A 24,457-nucleotide genomic window follows, 5' to 3' on the forward strand; every position below is an offset into this window, starting at 1 on the left:
CCATGTGTGTTTTGAACAATGGCAGATAATATTCCTGACATACTAACACAACAAAATTGGTCAAGGAAGAGGGGGTTGGATTTAAAGGAAGCAGGATTGGCAGGAATTGCCCTAGAATCAAGTTTATTTCATGTTCTTTAGTGTTGGAGGCTGAAGCATGACGCTGGCAAGCAACCAAACTTAGTCACTCATTTTCTACCGCTTATCTGAACTACCTCGGGTCACGGGGAGCCTATGCCTATCTCAGGCATCATCGGGCATCAAGGCAGGATACACCCTGGACGGAGTGCCAACCCATCACAGGGCACACACACACACACACTCTCATTCACTCACGCAGCCACACACTACGGACAATTTTCCAGAGATGCCAATCAACCTACCATGCATGTCTTTGGACCGGGGGAGGAAACCGGAGTACTTGGAGGAAACCCCCGAGGCACGGGGAGAACATGCTCCACACACAAGGCGGAGGCGGGGATCGAACCCCCAACCCTGGAGGTGTGAGGCGAACGTGCTAACCACTAAGCCAAGGTTCCCCCCCCAAGCTTAGTCAATATTGTCAATATGCCTCTTTCCACATTGACCACTCAGCATGCCTATACTCTCTCTCATTTCCATTGTCCACTAATTCTTAATGGATATCTGAGTCTGCTTTTCTCGAAACAACCCTCTTATTCTCATCTTGGACACCGTGTCCAATGCCAATGAGCTTAGGTGAATATGTTGAGATATTAGCACTACAGGGATCCCATTGGGCAACTGGAGAAGCAGCATGCACAAAAAAAAAAATAGGTGAGTCCACAGTTTGGTTTTCTAAACATGAAATGCAGCATGGCTGCCTCAGGCAAGCACACAATATCACACATGTTCATTTACTCAGCTCATAAACTCTCTTGCCTGTACATTTCACACATGGACAAAAAGACAAAGCGAATAAAAAAAGAAGACTTCTCAAGGCTAAGCAAATTCTCTAATCATCTAGCCAATTCAACCGAATGTTTTTTTTCTTCTTCTTCTTCTTCTTAGAACAGCCTCGGTTCCCTGCACTCCTCTTGAACTAGTCTGTCTCTGGAGAATCAGCGCCTCAGTACATTTAGGCATGAGTCATAGAAGATAGTATCTTGAGAAATTATGGGTTTCTGCTCTGTGTTTTCATGCCCTACCCCTGTGCCCTTGATTGTCTGCCGGAGGTCCAATTTTAATAGATCAGCACCATGTACACGCTAGTTTTAAACATTACTGAATCAGGGTCTAAATTAATGGACTGATTATAATATTATTTTCCGACCTGCTGGGGTCGGCCTCTACCGAGAATCAAATTGACAGAGATTGACAGAAAAAAATGGTTGGATTAATCGGTCTAATGGCATTAACATTGCAGTAAAAGAGATTAATCAGAGACCTCTATGGGGAAACCTTTTTTTTTTCCTCAGGTACAAAGCAATGAAATTTAAATGAAAATTTGTTATCTTTCATCAGCATCGCAGAATGCGGTAACCTTTTAATTCCTGCTGTCAAATTATTTAATTTTAAGTCATTATGTAGTAATTCAGTTAACCAAATGTGTAGGAAATCAATGATATTTGAGACATTTTTTCAGCTTACCCTTCCAATGAGAACAGGTTCAGGACCAGCGTATTCCTCGATAACGAAAAACTGGTTCCAGATCCAACTCCGTCTGCTTCGTGATCGAGACCCATCGCTTTCCTTTGGACTCCACCCCCCTTTACCTCCGTCATCCTCCATCTCCTGGAATACGAGGCCATGGCCACCATGCAGAGGCGAGGTGACCGAAGGCTCCCAAACCTCCTCCTTGTCCATGTCTTCACCATCCGAATTTGGGCGCAGTTTCAGTATGTGAATTTTGTCTTCGACAAAATCCGAAGCTTTACTTATCGGTTCCTGAGTGACATTCAATTCCGTATCTGGAGCAAACAGGTTTTGACCTGATTGCTCTTTGGCATTAAGAGTTCTCTCAGTTTGTGAGTCGAGGAAGTAACTCTTATCTGAGACTGCCTGGGAAGGCGTATGTAATGTTCCTTCATGCACAATCACAGAGATATTGGTATGACTCTGGTAACCAATGGCCTCTATAGCGGCCATGAGTTCACTCTGGGGTGTTGATTCCACATGGGTTAAGTGCTGTTTGCTCTTCACAGCAGATAAAGACTCAGCTTCTGTCTTCTCTTCATCTTTTGAGCTTGGATTAAGATCACTAACTGGCCTCCTAAAAATATGAACTGGACTGACATTAGGATTCGTAATGGTGCTTGACTGTGGCTCAACAGACAATCCCGAAGTCTTGTTATGATTATCCATTTCATATACATCTGGAGTTACAAAACTGTCTTGTCTCTTAATTTTAGGTTCGTCCACTTGATCCATATCGATCAAGTCTCGCTTCCTACTGTGACTAATCTTAGTCTGGAAGGTCAGGCCATTCTGGAGTTGGGAATTTACAATCCTCACAAGGTTGTCCTTAGAAATAAGCTTTAAAACTCCAAAGTTTCCTGTCAGGTTTAATTTATGAGGGGAATCCAATATCACTCCCTTTGGACCTATGGCGTTATTAAGAAGCCCAGGGCCTGGCCTCGCTCTAAATCTCGGCTGTGATTTGTATCTGGTTCTGTTGAAGTGCAAACTAGAGTCTATTTTGTGGCGAACTGGAATTCCCTTATCAACTCTTCCATGTTTCAGGATTTCAGTATTTTTAGTGTTATTCTTAATCTTTCTGCTCTCAGGCAGATCCCTGGTACTGGTATCAACTGCTTTTAGTACCCTTGAGTCCATTTTATTTGAGTCCTCATTCTCCTGCTGAGGATATTTAGCATTAAAGTCGTGCAGTTCTTGCTGGTTCAAGACCGATAGAGCTTCATTGGTCTCCTCAGCTTTGGAGTGACCTACAAACTTCTCATCCACTTTGTCAGCACTGATCAGTTCTTTTAGCCTAACCAGTGGCAATCCATTTTTCTCCAAACTTGGTTGGTCCCACTGATTGGTCACACCGTGCAACTGTGAATGAACTGGATTGAGTCCTCTCCTTCTCACAACCTTTGTGACTGACTCTGACCTCACAAGCCCTTCCCATAGGCAGAGGGACACCAGTAGCAGTAGTCTTCGGTCAGGCATGTTGAGCGATCGCAAATTGTGCTTTATTAATTTAAGTGGCAGTTAATAAAAAGGTATGCCTGTTTTCTGGTTGTCTTCATTCTTCCTTCTGCACCTCTCTCCTTGTACGCCCTGTCTTTACTCCTCCGTCACCCGTCCTTCACCAGTTCTGGAGAACAGGTGTCAGTCACACAGCCCCTAGTTTTTTTTCCTCGCACAGTATCTTCTTCTTCTGATAAAAAACCTCTTCACTCAGTTTCCCATGGAGGCTTGATCGCCCTGAGTGGAAAGATAAAGATAATTATGTTAAAACTTTAATCACGTTGCTATGTTAATTAAACGTGGATTGACACAGCGAGGGGAGTCGAACACACAGGCTGACAGGCCAATTCATTAACTTTGGAACAATCACAGCGCACTGAAATCATCAAACTGTGTCTTATCTTAATCAGCACTAGCATGCTGTTCCTATGGCATATATATGACCCTGCCTATGCTTCATCTTGCTTACTAATTTCACAGTAACGTTGCGGTGATTAGCTTTGGGGTGTGTGGTAAGCTTTAAAAGCATCGTCATTTATTTATTTATTTATTTATTTATTTATTTTGTCGCAGATTACAGTGTTAATGTAGCAGATATAATGAATTGTGCATTAATTAGGTATTCTTAGTAGTAAGGTGAGAGTGCTTTAGGCTGATTTGCATGACTCTATGCATCAGGTTTGAAGGTGAAAAGAGGCATGGATAAAATTGGAGTACATGTTGCTGCTGTAATATTCCATACACAGGGAAGTACCTGCTATTTTATCACATATGCATTACAGCAAATTGCGTTTCTTCACTTATCGCCGCTTAGGAAGATGGGGTCAGACGTGATGTAGCACCCATAGAGTAGACAGGGTTAAGAGCATTGTTTAAGGGCAGTGATAGGGCTTGTACTCCTGCCCTTACAATTAGTAATTAATTGTCTTAACCATTTGAGCCACCACCACATCCCTGGCGTCTAAAAGCTAATTCTATATAGCAGACAATAGAGTCTTATTTATCAAAATTTTTAGTAAATTTGTGTGTAAATGATTGAGCAAGCCAAATCGGAAAAAAAAGGTATTGGGATAGTTTCTGAAACACTGACCACACTGTATGCAGATACCTTGTAAAGTGCATGAAGTAACAGCCACAAAACTCCATAAACGTGAGATAAACAATGAGGACAAAGATGGATACACAGAACTGAAAGTCATTTTGACTCACTAAAATAATAATAAATAATCCTTTATATAATTCATTCATTCATTCATTTTCTACCGCTTATCCGAACTACCTTGGGTCACGGGGAGCCTGTGCCTATCTCAGGGGTCATCGGGCATCAAGGCAGGATACACCCTGGATGGAGTGCCAACCCATCGCATGGGAACACACACACACACTCTCATTCACTCACGCAATCACACACTACGGACAATTTTCCAGAGATGCCAATCAACCTACCATGCATGTCTTTGGACCGGGGGAGGAAACCGGAGTACCCGGAGGAAACCCCCGAGGCACGGGGAGAACATGCAAACTCCACACACACAAGGTGGAGGTGGGAATCAAACCCCCAACCCTGGAGGTGTGAGGTGAACGTGCTAACCACTAAGCCACCGTGCCCCCCCCCCATATAATATTAACGATAATTCGAACGAAATGTCTTCAATTTATATTTTTATATTTCCCAATTTCTTTGCATAATTAAATGATTATTTTTCATTGTTTTTATTGATGTAATAAAAATAAGCTATTTCAGTTCCACACTATATTCCAGATTTTTCTGGAATTTATGTGTAAACGCTTGTGTGTATGATTTACAAATAAATCTAGTTTTTATTATTCAGCTTGATTCATGAAGTCAATCAAAATACAAAATAACGGATGATAGAAATTGGTGTTTGTTTTTTGCTTTATTTCAATAAAGGATTAATGCTGTTCTGATCTGTATTCTGCAGAAACACTAGAGCGTCTCAGACTCGGGCAAAAATTAGAAATCGTGAATGCAGATGTTTTTCTGCCTTTGCTTTGTAATACTGTAGTTTGCCCCACATCAGCCGTTATAATTATGCCTTCAAAGAGACCTAATCTTTGCTTGTTTATCAAGCTGTTGATAGATTTAAGATTCAGACATAACATCTGATATCACCTCCAGCTGCCAGTGATTATAATATATTGGTTTTGCTACCAGACAACAGAGTAAACAACCACGATTTAAGGAATAACACAATTTGCAGCAAGTCAAAGCACATTGCTTTTTTATCACACTGTGTGTGTGTTTGTGTTTTATTTATGTCAGTGAGTGAGTCAATCATAGAACCTGAGTGGTCATATAATATTTATCTATAATGTTACTGTTTAAAGGCCAGGACAAAATATTTAAACCATACTATTATGACTATATATATATATATATATATATAAGAAATTGCCATTGTATCATTGTGCATTATTAGAGAGCGAAACAACATCAAAACGTTACGAAGAATGTTAAGTGTTGGGGAAATATGACATGCTAGGCTGAGTTTCTTGAGCTCTGGGGTATGTTTGTACCATGTTCCACTGGGTGCCGTGTCTTCTGTTGTGCTGTATGACACTTGAGGACTTGCACTGAGACCCTGTCATGGCATCCACTGAGGCATGACTGAGATCTGAGCTTTCCCTCAAGATCTACTTCCTCCTCCTCCTCCTCCTCCTCCTCCTCCACTTCACCGATTCTTCACCCCCCCTCCTTTTTTCTCGCTCCCTTGAACGTTCACACACACTTTTCCACTTTCATTCTCAATCAGAATCTCTCCTCGCATTTGTAAAAAGCCTTTCGCATTCCTTCCTCTTAAATTCACTCTCACCACTTCACCCACTCACCACCTGTCCCTCTGTGTCTTGCCATCTTACATCCTGTTCCCCACTCTCTATCTCTCTCTTCTCTCTCTGTACTGTTTAAGTATGCAGTCCTATATCTCCTCTACATCTCCTATCCATGGCTACCTCGGTGTCAGTCACACGCCTGCCTTAACCTCCCTCGCCCTCTGTATTCCGTCTCGCTTCAATCAATCAGCATCTTCTCAGCCTGCCGGGTGACATTGACGGCTTGCCTAGCACCGTCACCGAGGCCAGAGCTAAACTCAAGGCGGTGTATTTTTACATCGTGTCGAAGGATTTATGCATGGATTTTCAAAAGGCAAACAGAACCATGTTACTGTGTTCTACAAAAAGCTCCATCAGGACCAGAAAATTCTTCTCTTCTTTTTTTTTCCAGGTGATTTCTACTTGGTTATTCAGATAGCGCTATAACAAAATTCAAAATGCAACCAGGTAATATATTCACCTGGAGCAGAGACATCAGTGCTTCAAGCAATTATTAGAGCACAATCATGATTAGTAGTTCAATCCATGCCCACTTTATTGGCAGAACTTGCTGGTAGGTGGCTGTTCAGCTGACAAGGACACCTGGTTAACTGGCTGGAGGCGAACACTGAGCCAGCATATTGATGCTGTCAAGTCAACCGAACATGTCTACCATGCCCAGTTGTGTGTGTGTGTGTGTGTGTGTGTGACGTTCCTTCCAGTGTATGATTCTCCTGAGGCAGTTAAATAAAAGTGCAGGTTTGTAAGGGTGTGACTGTATGACAGCATGCAGTTAGTAGAGTGCTGTTATTACAGATAGGCTTCTGTTTCAACTGATATGTGTGTGTGTGTGTGTGTGTGTGTGTGTGTGTGTGTGTGTGTGTGTGTGTGTGTGTGTGTGTGTGTGTGTGCACCCAGACTTAAGAACATCTGATGAACATCTAAAGCTTTCTCCAGCTTCTCTTACACCCTCCGGACATCTCGAGTATCTCAGTGAACTGATTAATTGGGGCCATAAATATCTTAATTAATTTTTCCCTTCCCTGGGCCCCAGATTCAAACGATCTCCTGGTTCATTAGTATTGGAGGCAGAACCTTGCCATTGATCCGTAGTGCAGTGAAGGCTGTCACCAACTTAACGAGACTGCAAATTTTAATTACGTATCGCCTTTTCTTGCTGTCTACTCCCTCGACCTCTGGATAAATACTTTCTCATGAAAAGAATCAATCTTATGCACAAAATTTATTTTCATATATATTATATATATTTTTTCCTACACACACACAGACACAAACACATATCTATAAATCTCTATATCTCTTGCCAGTGAGGCAAGTTTGGTCATTTGAGGTCAGGTACATTTATGTTAGGTGAGGAGGTCTAGGGTGAAGTCAACATTTCATTCATTCATTCATTTTGTACCGCTTATCCGGACTACCTCGGGTCACGGGGAGCCTGTGCCTATTTCAGTCGTCATCGGGCATCGAGGCAGGATACACCCTGGACGGAGTGCCAACCCATCACAGGGCACACACACACACTCATTCACTCACACAATCACACACTACGGACAATTTTTCCAGAGATGCCAATCAACCTACCATGCATGCCTTTGGACCGGGGGAGGAAACCGGAGTACCCGGAGGAAACCCCCGAGGCACAGGGAGAACATGCAAACTCCACACACACAAGGTGGAGGCGGGAATCGAACCCCCAACCCTGGAGGTGTGAGGCGAACGTGCTAACCACTAAGCCACCGTGCCCCCCTCAGTCAGCATTTCAGTTCATCCTAAAGGTGTTCATTGGGGTTGAGGTTAGGGATTTGTGAAGGACACTTGAGTTTGGCAAGCTATGGTGGTTTTCACATTTGGCATTTCCCCAGTGTTCCTGGCCCTTTGACAGCATTGGTCGGGTTTCAAAAATTGATTGATTCTATCGAACCCTGCACGTATGCAGAACAACCACATGGACTCACCATTTTATGCACCTCAGCTCTTCCCTTCCATGTCCCACAACGTTCCCCTGCTACTGCGTTGTGAAAACTAATGACGTTGTGAAAAACTAATGATGTTTGAGGTATTAGTTGCGTTCACATTCAGTGCAATTATGCCACAGTTCAAGTAAAACTGAACTCAGATGCCCTTTTACAGGTAGTCTGGGGTTTGGTACCATGATGTGATTTCTCATCCACCAATTTCTTTTGTGAACTGTGCTCTGTTGTGGTAAAAAAACGTCCAGTGTGAAAGCCTCCTATGTCTTTATGGTGCTTGATTTGTGCACGCTGGCATTGTAATGCTGATACGTTTGCTACTTAGATGTCTACATACTTTTGACCAGACACTGTATAAACACTATGGAGGTATCGGGATATGAGGCACTCTTTTTAATAGTAAGTTTGCCACAGGGTTTCATCCTACAGTAGGTGCAGATCGATACAGGTATACGGTCAGATGTGAAGCCTGCTGGACAACCATGACAGTCCATGTCCATTAACAGGCTTATTCAATCATCCTTAATAATCAACTGGTCAGGCGTGTGACAGTTTCTTTTAGGCTATTGGTTTGTTTATATTTTGGCATTATCTATCCGATAAAGTGTAGAAAATATTGTGAAATTTAAAGGAAATGTCTGAGTCAGGGGGGCACGGTGGCTTAGTTGTTGGCACGTTCGCCTCACACCTCCAGGGTAGGGGTTCGATTCCCGCCTCCACCTTGTGTGTGTGGAGTTTGCATGTTCTCCCCGTGCCTCGGGGGTTTCCTCCGGGTACTCCGGTTTCCTCCCCCGGTCCAAAGACATGCATGGTAGGTTGATTGGCATCTCTGGAAAATTGTCCGTAGTGTGTGATTGTGTGAGTGAATGAGAGTGTGTGTGTGTGTGCCCTGCGATGAGTTGGCACTCCGTCCAGGGTGTATCCTGCCTTGGTGCCCGATGACGCCTGAGATAGGCACATGCTCCCCGTGACCCGAGGTAGTTCGGATAAGCGGTAGAAGATGAATGAATGAATGAATGTCTGAGTCAGAATTCTCAAATAATATAGACAGCGGTAGGTTCCTGATTTAGACCCCGCCCACTTTATTTGAATACAAATACAGAAAGTGTCATTGTGTTTCACTTAAAATAAAAGAAAAATTCCTGTACATTAAAAAAAAAAAAAATAGAATATGCAAACCAGCAAGCATTATCATTCTAGGTAACTTCCTCCCACGCTTGACACTGATGTGTAAATAAACCTTCCTCTGCCGTTCTTTTACCTTTTTCCTGCCGCAATGCTCCGGGGAAGGCCGTCCCAGACCAAAGGAGCAGGAGAGAAGAAAGTTGACTCTCACTTCTTTATTGCCACACTCAAAGGGGAAAAAGGAGCAATTCTTTCTACAAATATGCACAAAGTATAAAGCCACACAAAATGACAGGCGCTCCCCACTGTGAGACTTGCAGCAAAGCTGGAGTGCAGAAATGACTTGGGGAAACACAAGCGTCTTCACCTCATAAAGTCCTTAATGCAAAAAAAGGAGCAGTAAGAGTCAGGGTAGAGGAGAGAATTCAAAATGTGTGGGTTCTCACAAAAAAAGATCCATTTTTAACGATGAGAATTCATCCTCGCACAATTCTACTAGGTGAAATGATCTGTATGCTGTGACTGTCATAGATATTTCTAGAAAAGAAAAAAAATAATCCCAGGGTTTGGATCAGGACATAGCAGAAACAGGCATAAATTAAACCAAGAGCAAGAATGAAAAAGAGAGAGAGAGAGAAAGAGAGAAAGAGCATGTGTTTATAATCCTGATGAATTTCTTGTTTTTATTTATTTATTTATTATAAAGTGCTAAAAATTTGTTCACTTCAGACTGGCCTCGGTTTAATATCTGAATATAAATGAATAATTTAACGCAGAGTCCTCTGTCTATGACAATGCCAGTGAGCTGCACATGAAGAAGCAGGATATGATCAACAATCTCTAAATCTCTAATGTTCGCATAAAGGGCTGCTGAAAATGAAATGCTAATGTTCGCATAGAAATAAAAACATTTTAACATGCACGATAAGATGATGCATAAGATTTTCAGTGAAAAATAGCAAATAATATTAGACTGATATTAGACATGGTCGTATTGATTCCTCCCGGTGAATTGAATCTTTTGATTCTGAATCTTTTGAGTCTAAAAAGACTTAATTCAACGATCCAGATTCCTTCACTCATTCGTTCAGTGACGCTTTTTGTAAGTTACATCATTACACCACTAGTTGCCACCAGTGAGTGTCTTTCTAAGTAGTAGGAGGTATTCGGTTCATTTAATCCATACATATATTGAAAATTTTTATTGTAAATTGTAGTACTAGGCTTGATTGAAATTTTCATTTTCAATCCACAAAGAGAAGGTTTCAATAGATTTTAATAAATATATATATATATATATATATATATATATATATATATATATATGTGTGTGTGTGTGTGTGTGTGTGTGTGTGTGTGTGTGTGTGTGTGTGTGTGTGTGTGTATGTGTCTTTTGTCTTAGTGTTACAGTACATGTTTATCAAACACACTGTCCTGCCGTCTTTCTCTTTATTTTGAAAGAGGTCCTCGTTCTCTCGTCAAATTCGTTCATTTCACTCATAAACTCCAATTACCAGTTTGTTTATTTTGTTCACAAACAATTAGCAGTTTATTACAATTTCATTCACAAGCAACAATTATCTAGTTCTTTCCTTCACAAACAAACTGGAAAATTGTTGTTAAAAATGACAATTACCAGTTTGTTTGTTTTGTGCACAAACAACATTAACCAATAACAATTACCAGTTTGTTCATGTTCACAAACAACAGTTAATTATTATGTTTGTTTAATTAATAAATGTCAGTTACCATTTTATTCACAAACGGCAAGTACCAGTTTTCTTCTTAAACATCAACAGGTCTACCACTCTGGTTCAGACTAAAAGTAAAGAGCGATCATTTAAAAAGATAAGTGAAAAGCAGGTGGAAGTGTGCAAGAACAATTTATTCATGTAAAAGGTTCAGTCAAAAACACTAAAACCTCACTCGTTGACATCCAAAATGTAAAGCAAGAACTTAAGGACACATGAAGGTGGGTAACTTGTTATGTTTTTAATTTATTGTTCTTGGTGTTGGTTAGCTAGCTGGTCAAATCAGAGCTGTGATCAGGCATTAAAGTGTGTGTTACTGTGATGAACAATGAAAAGGTAATTGCATAGGTCTAGGGCAGGGGTCGGCAACCCGCGGCTCCGGAGCCGCAAGTGGCTCTTTCATCCCTCTGCTGCGGCTCCCTGTAGATTTGGAAAATAAATATTTAATTTAAATTTATTTTATTTTAGTTAGTTAGTTTTTTTTTAAAAATGTCATTCTAAATTCTAAGATTATGATTGTCGTTTAAAAATCCGACACACAGAAGCAGACACATTTTTGGTTTGCTGCAGCCGGCAAGTTAAAATTTTGACGTCATGAATACAAAGAGGATTCAATTAGACATTGAACATTTTATTTGAAAGTAACCTTCAAACCAGCGTCTTTTTTGTTAAGGTTAGTTGAAACTGTTCAAAATATTTTTGTTTGCTTGCAGAAATAAAATAGCAGTTCATTGATTTCATAAATGCAACACACTACAATTTTTTCTATACTTTCCATAAAGGTAAAAAACTATATATGCAGTGTTATCTTCATTTTAGATGTCAAAAGGGTTTTGTGGCTCCCTGTGGGTTTTTTTTCTGTGGGAAACGGGTCCAAATGGCTCTTTGAAGTGTTTAAGGTTGCCGACCCCTGGTCTAGGGCCAACAGCTAGCTTTATCCAATATGAAAGAAAAAGCTAGTACTGTACAACAAACATTGTTATTCATAATTTAGCAATCATTACCGTCAATTAGCTAGCTAGATATTTCCTGAAATGAGCTAAATCCAAGATCTTTGTAATTGTTATGAATAGAAAAGCAGGAATTGTCACAGTAGCTTTAGTGTAAGTCAAATTCTTTTTGTAGCATTGAGTGTCCAAACAGGATTAGCTGTTTTAGATGATGAGTCTTTTGTAGCGCATTACCATTGCAAAATTGTTATCTCAACAACACTAAACATCTTATAGGCATCTGAGCTGTCAGGAGGATGTGGCGAGAGTGCAAAGACATTTACAAAAATACACCTGATACACATTTTGTGAGACCTTCTTCTCTTTCTGCATCAGTGGCTCAGTGCATCAGATCCTTTCAAAGTAGTGGCTGACATTTTGCAGAAAGACCCCCAGAATCTAGGACCCTTGTTTTCCATGGCACAAGCCATGTAGTATCAACGCCATACAGTATCAACGTTCCTTCGGTCATGCATGCTAATAATACGTGAACATTTTTATGCAGAGAATCAAGGTTGCATCATGAGTTGAAAATGTGTTCTTTTCTTGTTCTTGTACAACACCCCTCTTTTATTTTTTTCCCTACAAAGCAGGAAAACTTGTCAGAAAAGCATATCTACTTCAATCTTTCCATCTCTCTCCTTCTGTGTTTATCTTTTACTTTACCTTTCAAGGGCAAACCTGCAGTGCAAGGCACAGGAAGACAAGCGGGAGATATTTTCAAGCCGAATGAATCCCGATCGAACGAGGTTAGTGGTGGAATTTTCATATTTCCACCACTAAAAGCTTTCAGTGCCTGACAAAAGCCTTGACATGAAAAAGACAGAATAATGACGACCAATCATTTCCTTTAAAATGTTTGACTCAGTTTTTGGTTTAACTACACTCTTATATTATTAGTCTCCAGTTCTTATCGGTGCTTGCTCTTATGTGGAAATAGGCAATGTTTCTATAAGACCTGTACTGTGTAACAGACACAGATCAATGGACTTTGCTTGACATTCGTGCTTGGTTTCCTCAAGGCGATCTGATGTGTCATTTTCCCGAAGTAAACCCATTCGACGTGTCTTATTTGCTGTTGTCTTTCTCCCAAATACGGTACAGTGGAACGTTCACAATACGCTGCTGGGAATCAAAATGAATCAAGGTGTTATTCGTGCTAGCAGGCTTTTTGTAAAATTGGTTTTGGCTGCTCAATTCACATAGACCTCAATATCCAGGATACAGGAATGACAGTAAAATACTACTCCTGTGATTAATTATGCTAAAATTAATCTTTTTATAAACATTATAGAAACACTCAGCACCTAATCTGATATATTTTCAAAAGCTATAGCTGTGTCATACTGGGGCAGTTGTGGTTCTAGTGGTTAAGGCTTTGTTTTGTTGATCATAAAACCGAGGTTCAATATCCAGCACTGCCAAGCCCTTAGCCCTTAGCCCTACCTCCTACGGGGCTGCTGTATCTTTGCTGCCTCTACACTCTGACCCCAGGTGTGAGAAATACGCGGATTATCTTCGACATTGATTCTGCAGTACAGAACCATATCGGTACGGATTCTGTTCAAACTTGCCAAGCATTACATACTATCAAAGCTACACAATGTAAGATTCTGTCATATCGCCCTCTCTGGTTGAAAAATGCAATAGCAAGTAAGTACAACTAAAGCGTACTCACATCTATTGTGTAGTTGCATACACATACAAATATATATTCTACAACTCACGATTGCTCAGTATTACAGAAGTGCAGTGCTTTGAGAGTACAATAACTTTACTGTGCACATCACAGTGATTGTCTGTGCCATTTACTCCATGCCAGATGAAAGAGTAAAAAGCTCTCAACATGAGCTTGTCTTTTATCTTGCGCCTGGCAGGTTGGATCTTGCTGCAATTGTCTTTCAATCTCATCAGTGCAAGTGCGTTGCAGACAACACGGTGTAACCGTGTTCATGCTTAAAGATCATAAACAGCACATATATTGCAGAACATACTAGTCATCTAACATTACCTAGCTCTTGTGCTCTGTCTCTTTCTCTGTGTCCTGATTGGCTGGAGGCTTCTTTTACAGATCTACCAAGTATTGGTGTTAACCTGCTAACTAAAACCCACACCAGAGCATCAGTTAAGAAGAAGGTCACCCAAATCACCCCCTCAACCGGTACTCTTCAGTACCTCGGGTCACTAGCCTACTATCATGAGTTTATTCACAACTTTGCAACTGGCTAAGAGGGAGCATGGTGACTTGGGAAGATGAGGTTTGGAGTGACTCCACCCTTTGTGCATGGAGATGGCATGTTCTGTAAAATCTTATGTTGTTAATTGTTATTTCGGACTCCTCCACCTTGCTGATATGTCTTCCTAAAATGTCCATAGTCCATGAAGATGTGTGCAATTGCACCCTGGCACCATGCCCAACATGTCCCCTACCTTGTGTCTTGTGTCCCCTGGAATAGGCTTTAGGCTTTCTGTGATGCTGTATAGGATATATAGATTCAGAAAATGGATGGATTGACTACTGTGTAATGATACAACATGCACAATACGGATAAATTGGTAGCCTTTTACCTTCATTTGACACATATGCTCTCGATCTCTCTCCTGATTGGCTGCCAACTCTTGCCAATTAACCTTCTTTCATACTTGTAAGTGATGTGTACAATTTGCCACCAATTCTGCCCCGGACCCTGATCCTTTTGCAGGTTTTCCAGGGTGACTCATCAAGCTAAGCATCATATTATATGGCATTACAGTACGTTGAGTTTTTCATCTCCCCTCAATAATAATGATTTTAATTTGAATAACAAATACCTGCTGCACTTCACAGATATAAAACTGTCACTGATTAACGCGGTTGTAATAGATTAATTTTCCCGTTATCGATTTCCGCTGTTGCCTTGTATTCTAATTGGTATGTTGTTTCAAGAGCTGAAATTTCATACGTTACACGATAATAACACAATATTTAAGTTGATGAGTAAACCGTTCCAGTTGGTCAATTTATAGTCAAGGCCAAACTCCCTGTATATATATATATATATATATATATATATATATATATATATATATATATATATATATATATATGTATATATATATATATATATATATATATATATATATATATATACACACACACACACAATACTAATACAGTGGTACCCCGCTTATCGACCTTAATCCGTTCCTTAAAACCGGTCGAAATGCGAAAAGGTCGAAGAGCGAATGTAATTATCCCATAAGAAATAATGGATACCCAATTAATCCGTTCCCGACCTCCACCAATACCCAAAAATTAACAATTTTTGCCCCGTTTTTAGCAGTATTAATACTAAAATAATACAGGTACATAAATAATATTGTATATAATACAGTAAAAAGTATAAATTAAAAACTTTACAAAAGTAACAAAAAAAATGATTGTACTGTACTGTACTTGACTCTCGTTAAGTCGCAGTGATGGCTTGATGGAGTGGGCGGGAGGAGGCTGAGTGGTGGTGTTAGTTGGAGGAGGATGAGCCCTCACTGCCAGGAGGAGGGGAATCAGCCTCTGGGGATGGAGGTAGTGGAGATTTTTTACCTTCAACTGAGGGAGAATCACCAGTCATGAACACGGAAGGCAAACTATGAGGAGGAGTTCTTAATTCCACTAGTATAGTATATACAATATACACACACTAAATTGTTATATTGACCGCTAAATAACACTAATATTGTTCACAAACCGAAGTTTAATTTACGATAGATGCTCTCTCCAAGAAGGCTGAGGCGAGACTGGGAAGATCCTTCCCCTCGCGCCACGTGGGTCGAGGTGGATAAGCAGGGATTTGGTCGTTCAGCAGGCGCAGAATTCCGGCCGAAAAACTGTTCGCTAAGCGAAAAGGTCAATGTCCGAGCCGGTCGATAAGCGGGGTACCACTGTATACTAATATATACTGTTATAATTGTACTGTATAATCTTAGAACTTAAATCTTCAGAAAGTCACTCAGCAAGGTTAGCTTTTTTTCCACTCAATATAAGCATAAAAAAGTTGTTTGCCACCATATCACAAAGGCATTCATGCTTCAAGTTTTTAATCCCCCAAGTCACAGGGCCCCTTCCCCATCTCTCTCTCACTCTCTCTTTAGTATTCTGTTGACTCATCTGATTTGTAATTCTAATGACATTTCCCTAATATCAGATAAATGTGTTTTGTTTTTTTCTTAAATATGCTTCAATTTGTTTTCTATTTCTTATTTCTTTTCTCCCTGAAAGAACCGCATTATGGTTTCAGGCCCATATTTGCAGTCAATTTAATACAGAAAATGCATACATTTGTTTTCAAGCCCCAGACGTAACTACAGACTTAAGCTCTCTTCAGATAGTTACATGAGAGATTGATGTTTGAGACGAACAAATAAACTTTTTTTTAAGAATGACCGTATCATAAATACACTGTCACATAGGAAATCATGTTTTGCACAAGCAAAAATTATTGAATGGGTATTTGTTAATTTGTTAATACTAATTTTTTTTAGTGTTGTATCTTTAAAATACACAAAAAGTGTTTCTGGGGGGAAAAACAGGAAAAACCAAGGGCATTGGACGAGACATCATTTTAATCAGTGATTATGCTGATCTGGAGGACTGAACTGCTTATGGATAAATTACTAATAGACAATCACAAAAAAAAACTCTGACTGAAAATATACATATTCTTCTACAGTGATGCCTCGAGATACGAGTTTAATTCGTTCCGTGACCTTGCTCGTATCTTAAATTGCTCGTATCTCAAAACAATTTTCCCCGTTTAAATGAATTGAAATCCCATTAATCCGTTCCAGCTCGCAAAATTCCACTCCAGTTGTTTTGTTTATGTGTTTTGAATATGAAAAATGTACAGTACCTGTATTTATAAATGACAAATATTGTATAAAAACATACAGTAATAAAAGAGAATGTTAAAAAAATGAAACTGGTTTTACTTTACGGAGTAAACAGGAGGAATTTTGTCTCGTACGTACACTTTCGCTTTGGTTCACTTACTCGCTACTGTACACTCTTAATGCTACTTTACACTTAAATGGAACTTAACTAAACTTCACTAAAATTAACTATCTTAAATCAAGCATCGCATTAGTTCTGGCAGGCCACGTCGTCAAGCGTGCATCAGCTGTTAATCAGCTGTCCACGACGCGCCGCAATCCGGTTACGACATCCATATTACCCGACCATTTAAATTCCCATTCATAGAGTCGCTCTATTTTAAATTTTGCTTAATTTTCTTCATCGCTTTTTTCTTCACTTGTTTTTGCCTTTTTTGTCACTCTTTCCTCACTAACATCTGCCGGTCGTTTTAATAAAAACCTGTCCGGTCGGCATATCAGAAGCGGTGTAGTCGCACAAGTTCAAATTTTTTAACGGATCCAACGCTTAAAGCGGATCCGAAAATTACGGATCCGCAGATGGTCTGCACCTCACGCAGCGCCTTTGCGGTTCTCCATAGGAAATGAATGACTTCCTGTTTATCGGCCGTTGGAAAAGGCGGCTTTAACCGAGTGAGACGCGGGAAGCTGAGGCGGGGGAAACAGAGCACACGTGGTTGTTGGGGATCTTTGCCTCGGCGGCAGTGGCTCGGATGCTCGTATCTCAAAAATTTGCTCGTATCTCAAGGCAAAAATATGGTCGAGTCACAGCTCGTAGCTCAAAAAATTTGTATGTCAGAGCACTCGTATCTCGAGGCATCACTGTATTTGTGTTTTTTTTCAGGCATAAAGGTAAGTCCTTGTGTCCGGATGCTAAAGGAAAACCAAGAATTTGACTTAAGAAAATAAAATCAGGCCTTTAGCATTTGATATTAGATATCAGGCAAAAAAAATAATCTACGCAAGCAAATTTAACCCAATTTCGAAAACTTAGCCTAACTTTATGTAAGGAACCATTTCAAACACAGTAATTCTCAATGTGTGTGTACAAAAATAAAGAGAAAAAAAAAAAAGACAAATCGGGCGTACAATGCGACTTATTTGAGCTGATGCCGAAGGTTAGTTCTTTACCATTTCTGGTTATTATGAACACTGCATGCTTTTATATCGTGAAGTATTAATTGGACTGTGCCCCAGGGCAGATTCCAGCCAGCAGTGGTACATTAGGTGTAGTTAGTTCAGTGTCATGAGACACGCTAACAGCTTGCTGGTTTTATTTAGTGTTTTTTTTTTTTTTATTTCTTTAGTGCCTTTATTTGGGAACAGATTTAGGAGTTTAGTTTGCTCCCCATCGTACAAAATTGAGATACATTTGCTTGATGTTCCATGGTAGAGCTATGGGGCATACTCCAATAAACTGGTTGCTTGGCTTTTTATTAGTTGGATTTCAGTACAGATTTAGAGCTTAATATGGACTCAACGTTCAGACATCGTTGCATTATGTAGAAGATAAATTCATTTTTATGTCAGGAGGAGTTGTAGAGCACATTTATTCTGATAATGTACTCTCAACACTATTTTCCTGAAGCAGTAATTCAGTGCTAGTTTTAGTAAAAGCATGTCAGATGCCTAGTTACCCCTACGCCGTGCTTTGAGATGACATACTTTTTTGGGGGTTTGGAGAGGTCGTATTTTGAGGATGTGTTGCAAAATTGTTGTGGGGATGTGCAAGAGCAGAGGAAAGTCTGGTTCACACGTCACACCAGAGAGAAGCAGACAGTGGCACAGATGTCTAAGAGGTTAGACAGGCCTCCTCCTCTTCCCTTTTCACCTTCTTATCCATGTACTCCCTGGACCCTTCATTGCTCCCACCATCTCAACAGCTGCTCAAGGTCATCATGCAAAGGCAGCACATTTTTAACCCAGAGTAAAGGGCAGGAAGCAGTCGCCCCAGGTAGACATGGAGTAGCTGCTTGTAATTTAAATGTACTGAAAAAGAGCAGAAGCAGTGCAGTGTAGTAAAGTGTAGGAGGCCATGACAGCTAAAAGTTTGGAGGATTTTCCAAAGAGAAGAATCAACCATTTGTATCTGTCTAACCACCATAGAGGAAAAGAACTGCATTATAATACTACATGTCTTGTACTTGTATAAGAGCATACATGTTGTCGATTCCTCATCCGATGTAGCACTAAAGCCCTATTCGGACGGGATTCGTTTTACGTGGGGACGTGAAGTAATGCAATTTTACCTCAGGACGTCTGTAATATAAATTGGCCAATTCGCACGGGACAAGACATCTCAGTAAAACTAGCAGAAGTGGGAGGGGAAACTCGCTTTACGCACCGCAGTAACCTCCTTGTCGTCATGTGCGTATGACGTTGCTTCCTGTTATCACGTGCGCAAACAGACAACATGGCGCCTCCATGCTTGCAAAACGCGCCAAAAACTACTTTTAAACAGGAAATGACGGAATTTTACCGTACATATTTACAGCGGGTCTATTCGGACGGGATTTGTATTACCTGAGGTAATTTTTCCGGACCTTTTTACAGAAGGTAAAAGTCGCCGTAATCTTTACTGACATTGTCAGTAATGATTATCGAGATGGCACATTCGGACAGGACTAAAATCACAGAGAAGCTCTGGTAATAATTACTTTACCCCCACGTCCCCACGTAAAACTAATCCCGTCCGAATAGGGCTTAAAACAGGTTATCAGGGACTGTACTATGTTTACAAAATCTGACTTCTTCCAGCCCAAGCCCAAGATCCAACTTCAGCAAAAACACACACTACTATAACAACACTATTCACTCAACACGTTCGGAGCACTGAGGGTCAAAGACGCTTATAATTGAATCCATTTTTCTGAAGATCTGTCAGACGTGTAATGACGCCAGAGACCCAAAGCAATCACAGTAAGTCAACTTTGAGATCGTAATGAGTTTCTGTTATTTTAGAAGCATTTAGTTAATCACAGAAACATCCGGAGGTTGAAACAGAATTTGAGTTATGTGTCGTTGTTTTGTAGTGAACTGACCTGTTTTGTATTGTATTGTCTTCTCTTGCTTTTTTTTTTAAAAACTCTGTTCCAAGTGGTTGATTTGATTTTGGTTTTTCACGGCTATGGGTTCGTAGATGTCCCTACAGCTGTTGTTGGCTTAAGTGCCTGTTCGCTGACTCGAGGTTTAACTGTAAAATAAATTTCACGGACCTTGGATTATGAACAATGAGCTTTTTTGGTTCCTTGGTCGTTGTTGTGTTCTTGTGGTTTGCATTAAAGACGTACAATCCAAGTGGCCGGCCGAACAGGAGGGCAAAATGACATAAAAAGTATTTAATTATAATCGGTGGTTGCAATTTCCATCAAGATAACGAAAGGAATAAAATCACAGACCCTCTAGCTATGCTTAACACACCCTATTTTGAGAACCGTTGCTCTAAGGGATATTAAGAGAAAGTTACTCAGATATATAAAATAATAAGGAATAGAAGTATTGAACCTTATATTTCATCTCTTTCTATTCTGAGCGGCCAAGGCATTAACGTTACCTACTAGCCTTCCATTAAGTCTGCGTTTTTTCCATTTCTATTTATCTATCCTTACATTACTTTATCACTCATTTATCCCCAGCCATCATCTCGCCTACTCCGGGGTATTAGCCATTCAAAGATCTCTCGGTGGCACTGAGAGTAAGTTATCACTTCATCTCTCTCTCTCTCTCTCTCTCTCTCTCTCTCTCCTCACTCTATCTGTATACCTCCTTAATCTTTCAGCTCAGAGTGAAGTGAGAATTAGTTTCTCATTCTCACTTATCAATCCCTCACACATTTCCCTTCTAGCTTGTTATTGTCTTGCTATCCTCTCTGCCTCATTTACCTGCTCACACTTTTCCTTTTGTGCTCCTCTGCTTTTTTCCCCCGTTAATTCCTATCTATTTTGCGCTCTATTTTTTTTTCTTCTTTCTTCCCTTTGCTTTTCTGCCTTGATATAGCACAACCACACATCGGTTACTCGTCTGACTAAATGACTAGCCCTCCGTACTTGGTCACAGGCTTTTGGTGCAAAGAGACTCTATTTTTTAAAGATAATTTATTTAATAATACTGAGAGTGATATTCAAAAGTTCATGATGATGTTTATTTAGGCATATTCATTAAGAAACTTCCAGGAATTTTCCAGGAACAAGTGTATTTGTACTGAAGTTATGTGACACTACTTTAATTGCACACACAATTATATTTGACTAAATAAATGATGTCTAATGGCAACGGGTTTCATCATAACTAAAGGGGGGGCATGGGGGGTAGGGGTGAATACTTACATAACTTTTATGAAAACATCAGTGACTATATATATATAGGGGCACGGTGGCTTAGTGGTTAGCACGTTCGCCTCACACCTCCAGGGTTGGGGGTTCGATTCCCACCTCCACCTTGTGTGTGTGGAGTTTGCATGTTCTCCCCGTGCCTCGGAGGTTTCCTCCAGGTACTCCGGTTTCCTCCCCCGGTCCAAAGACATGCATGGTAGGTTGATTGGCATCTCTGGAAAATTGTCCGTAGTGTGTGATTGCGTGAGTGAATGAGAGTGTGTGTGTGTCCTGCAATGGGTTGGCACTCCGTCCAGGGTGTATCCTGCCTTGATGCCCGATGACGCCTGAGATAGGCACAGGCTCCCCGTGACCCGAGGTAGTTCGGATAAGCGGTAGAAGATGAATAAATATATATACTGTATATGTTTTTCCTTTCACTTCAAAATTACGGGGCATTTTTCTTTTCTTAAGCTTTCTTAAGTGGTATATAATCCTGTCTATTTCAGTGCCAGGTTGTAATACTCCAAATTTTGGCATTGTTCAAAGGGTTGAATAATTATGCACACCACTGTCTGGTCAAAATTTATTCTCTCTCTCACCCTCTCTCTCCCTCTCTCTTACTTTATCCAGGACTCTTGGGTCCAAAGTATCAGTCCATATTAACCCCTCTGTCAGGCAGCGTTCTGTTATTTTGTCAGATCTCTAGAAAGGCACCATCCTGCGAACAAAAAATCCATCACACAGTACACAGTGCAAAGAAGAACAAAGGAGATCGCGCTGCACAACTTGAAAAACTCTCCGTTCAAAGGGTAACAAAAACATCTTCTGTTATGCCTTTATCATAAAAGTGTTGTTTAACACTTCTGCTAAAAAACAAAACAAAACAAAATCAGCGTTTTGTCTGCCTTTGTTTCAGATTGTTTGAATGTTTTGACTCTAATGAAGGCAGAAGACAGTGACGTTGACTTTTCCTTGATGAACGCATATGCAGAATGAATACACAATGTACCCAGCTGCAGGTGCAGCACCACCCCCCCACACACACACTCACATAAACAGATAAAGAAAAAAGGGAGAGAGAGAGAGAGAGAGAGAGAGAGAGAGAGAGAGAGAGTGTTAGAAGAGTGCCAGAGAGATTGGGGAAAGAGGATGAGACAGAGATTAAAGCAAGGAAGCACACGAACACCGAGGCCAACGGACAGAGGGAATGAGATGAAGATTAGTGCGGAAGAAATAAACAGATAAGGAGGCCTAGTTAGACAAGTAGCGATTGGCAGGCGATAAATCGTAATCCCCTTCGTCTTTATGTTAAGGCAAGCACTACGAGGCACAGAAGCAATCATGCGTGTCTGCTTTGATTTGTGTATGAACATACCTCATTTAACTCCAGACATCATGTGATTTTATGCACACAGTTTAGGCCTGTAATTAAAACCATTAATTCCAGCCATGTGAAATCATAAGGAACACAAGGGAAGTCCGTGTCTGCCTTTTCCTCTACACGGCTGTGAGTGAAGTGCTCGTGACATTAATCACAACATTCTGAAATTTCTGAAAATGGAGAACGCAAAAAAAAAAAAGGCACAGTCGAATATATATCACTGAGTTGCACTGAGGTAGTGAGTCATGGGCTGCTTTCTTTATCATAGCAAGGCACAAGCGAGGCTAAGTAAAAGCTGTTGATTAGAGAGAGAGTGAGAGAGAGAGAGAGAGAGAGAGAGAGAGGAGGGAGCTGTTATATAATACAAGCCCAAGCACATTGAGATTATAGCCAAACCTGTGTAGGATCTAGCCAGTGGGTACTCTTGTGTGCATTGAGATTGCATCTGCGTCTCAATCCAGATAGGTTTATTTATAATATGATACGCGCTAGGGATTATGAAACCAATCTAAGGCCATTATTCACCTTAAAATGATTCAACAGTCAAATTCCACTTAAAAGTAGAAACACTCCCAATTTTACATTAATATACAGAGAGAAAAAAGGAGAAGTGAGAAAACAAACCTGCAGTGGTAAAGAAAGTTTCTGGCTCCCGAGAGCAATGGAGTGGGTAATGCGTTTGTATAAGAGAACCAGTGTAGCATGCATGATCTAAGCAATTAACCTGGATCTCTCTGGTGAAATCTCCAGCTGTGCGAGCAGGCCGCGTGTAAAGACGCAACCTACGTCTCCAAAGTCTCCATGGCTAAGGGCATCTGCCAGGCAAATCAGCAAAGCAATGTAATCACGTTTCAAACTGAGCTAATCACTTCAGCCTAATTTACCGTGGCTCCAAGAAAAAAAAAACAATCTCGAACGTTGAGAAAGTGTAGAAGGATATAAAGAAAAGGACAGTGTTTCGTACAAAGTGAGTGAGAGAGAAAGTGGAAAGATTTTGTGAGGAGAAAGAAGAAGAATGAATGCCAAGTGCAGGGCAAAGACCTCGGGTAAGTCATGCTCCCACGATGCCGAGCGCACTAATTCAATCAGGTAAGGTCTTGCCTGCATCACTTTCCACATCCCAGCTCCTTCTCACTAATCCCTCATCCCATACGCACTGTAAACAAAAGAGGTATAAAGAGGTCGGGAAGGAGAACACAAGGACGGGACTGTGACGACAGAAAAGTGTGACATTTTTAGCACGTTTTTGGCAGCATCATTCGCAACAAATTCCTCTTTAATTAACGGCCTAAATCCTTCACACTTTAAAGCCCCTTCATAATTAACACTCAGCTCTCTCTAATTAAAACTTTTGCAATTTTACTTTCAAATCCATTAATTAAAAAAACCCAAATGAGCAATGGCATGATATTGAGACCGACCTCCGCTGTGTTCGTTTGCCCTAAGGATAAAAGATCCTAACCAGAATGTTTACCGCTGGGACAGAATTACAAAAAAAATGCCTCATTTTATCCCTTTAATGTCAATCCTTTTTTTTAATAGCCATCTTCGTTCTTTTTTTTTTTTTAATTATGGAGACGAAAGCAAAAATAACGTTCTGAACTTCATGCGTCTTGCCTTTCTATCTGCAGTAAATATTCAAGAAGTGTGAAAGGAGGAAATAAAATATGAAGAGTGGGGTTTTTTTTTCTTCATTTTATGGTAAGGGTGAGAAAAGAGAATAGATGGTACCTCTACCCCACGACACCAGAACGATCCATCAACACTAAAACACCCAAGATGCATCAATCCATCCACCAACGATGGATGACAAACTGATGTCACTTCAGGCCGACGAGATAGCACGTGAGCTGCACGGTGTCTCAGAGCACATTTCCACCATCTTCCTCATTCCATCCTTGTCTTTCTTGCTCATGGGAAGTTTGAGAAGCCAAAACTTTTCTTTTAGCAAAGAACACGGGTGGTATAAATTCAGAAACGAGTAACTGTCATCTTGCTGTAAGGTGCTTCTGAAAAA

General features: G+C 40.5%; 1 protein-coding gene across 1 annotated transcript in view; it reads right to left on the bottom strand.

Moving 5' to 3' along the window:
- Nucleotides 1-24,457, bottom strand: part of LOC132848316 (uncharacterized) — a 142,914-nt gene that overhangs the window by 79,185 nt on the left and 39,272 nt on the right. The window contains exon 2 of the mRNA XM_060873915.1: nt 1,609-3,390. Coding sequence (XP_060729898.1) covers nt 1,609-3,132 — 1,524 coding nt within the window. The 5' untranslated portion in view covers nt 3,133-3,390. The remainder of the gene's footprint in view (nt 1-1,608; nt 3,391-24,457) is intronic.

Source organism: Tachysurus vachellii, chromosome 7 (genome assembly GCF_030014155.1).
Source record: "Tachysurus vachellii isolate PV-2020 chromosome 7, HZAU_Pvac_v1, whole genome shotgun sequence".
In the NCBI taxonomy this organism is placed as follows: Eukaryota; Metazoa; Chordata; class Actinopteri; order Siluriformes; family Bagridae; genus Tachysurus; species Tachysurus vachellii.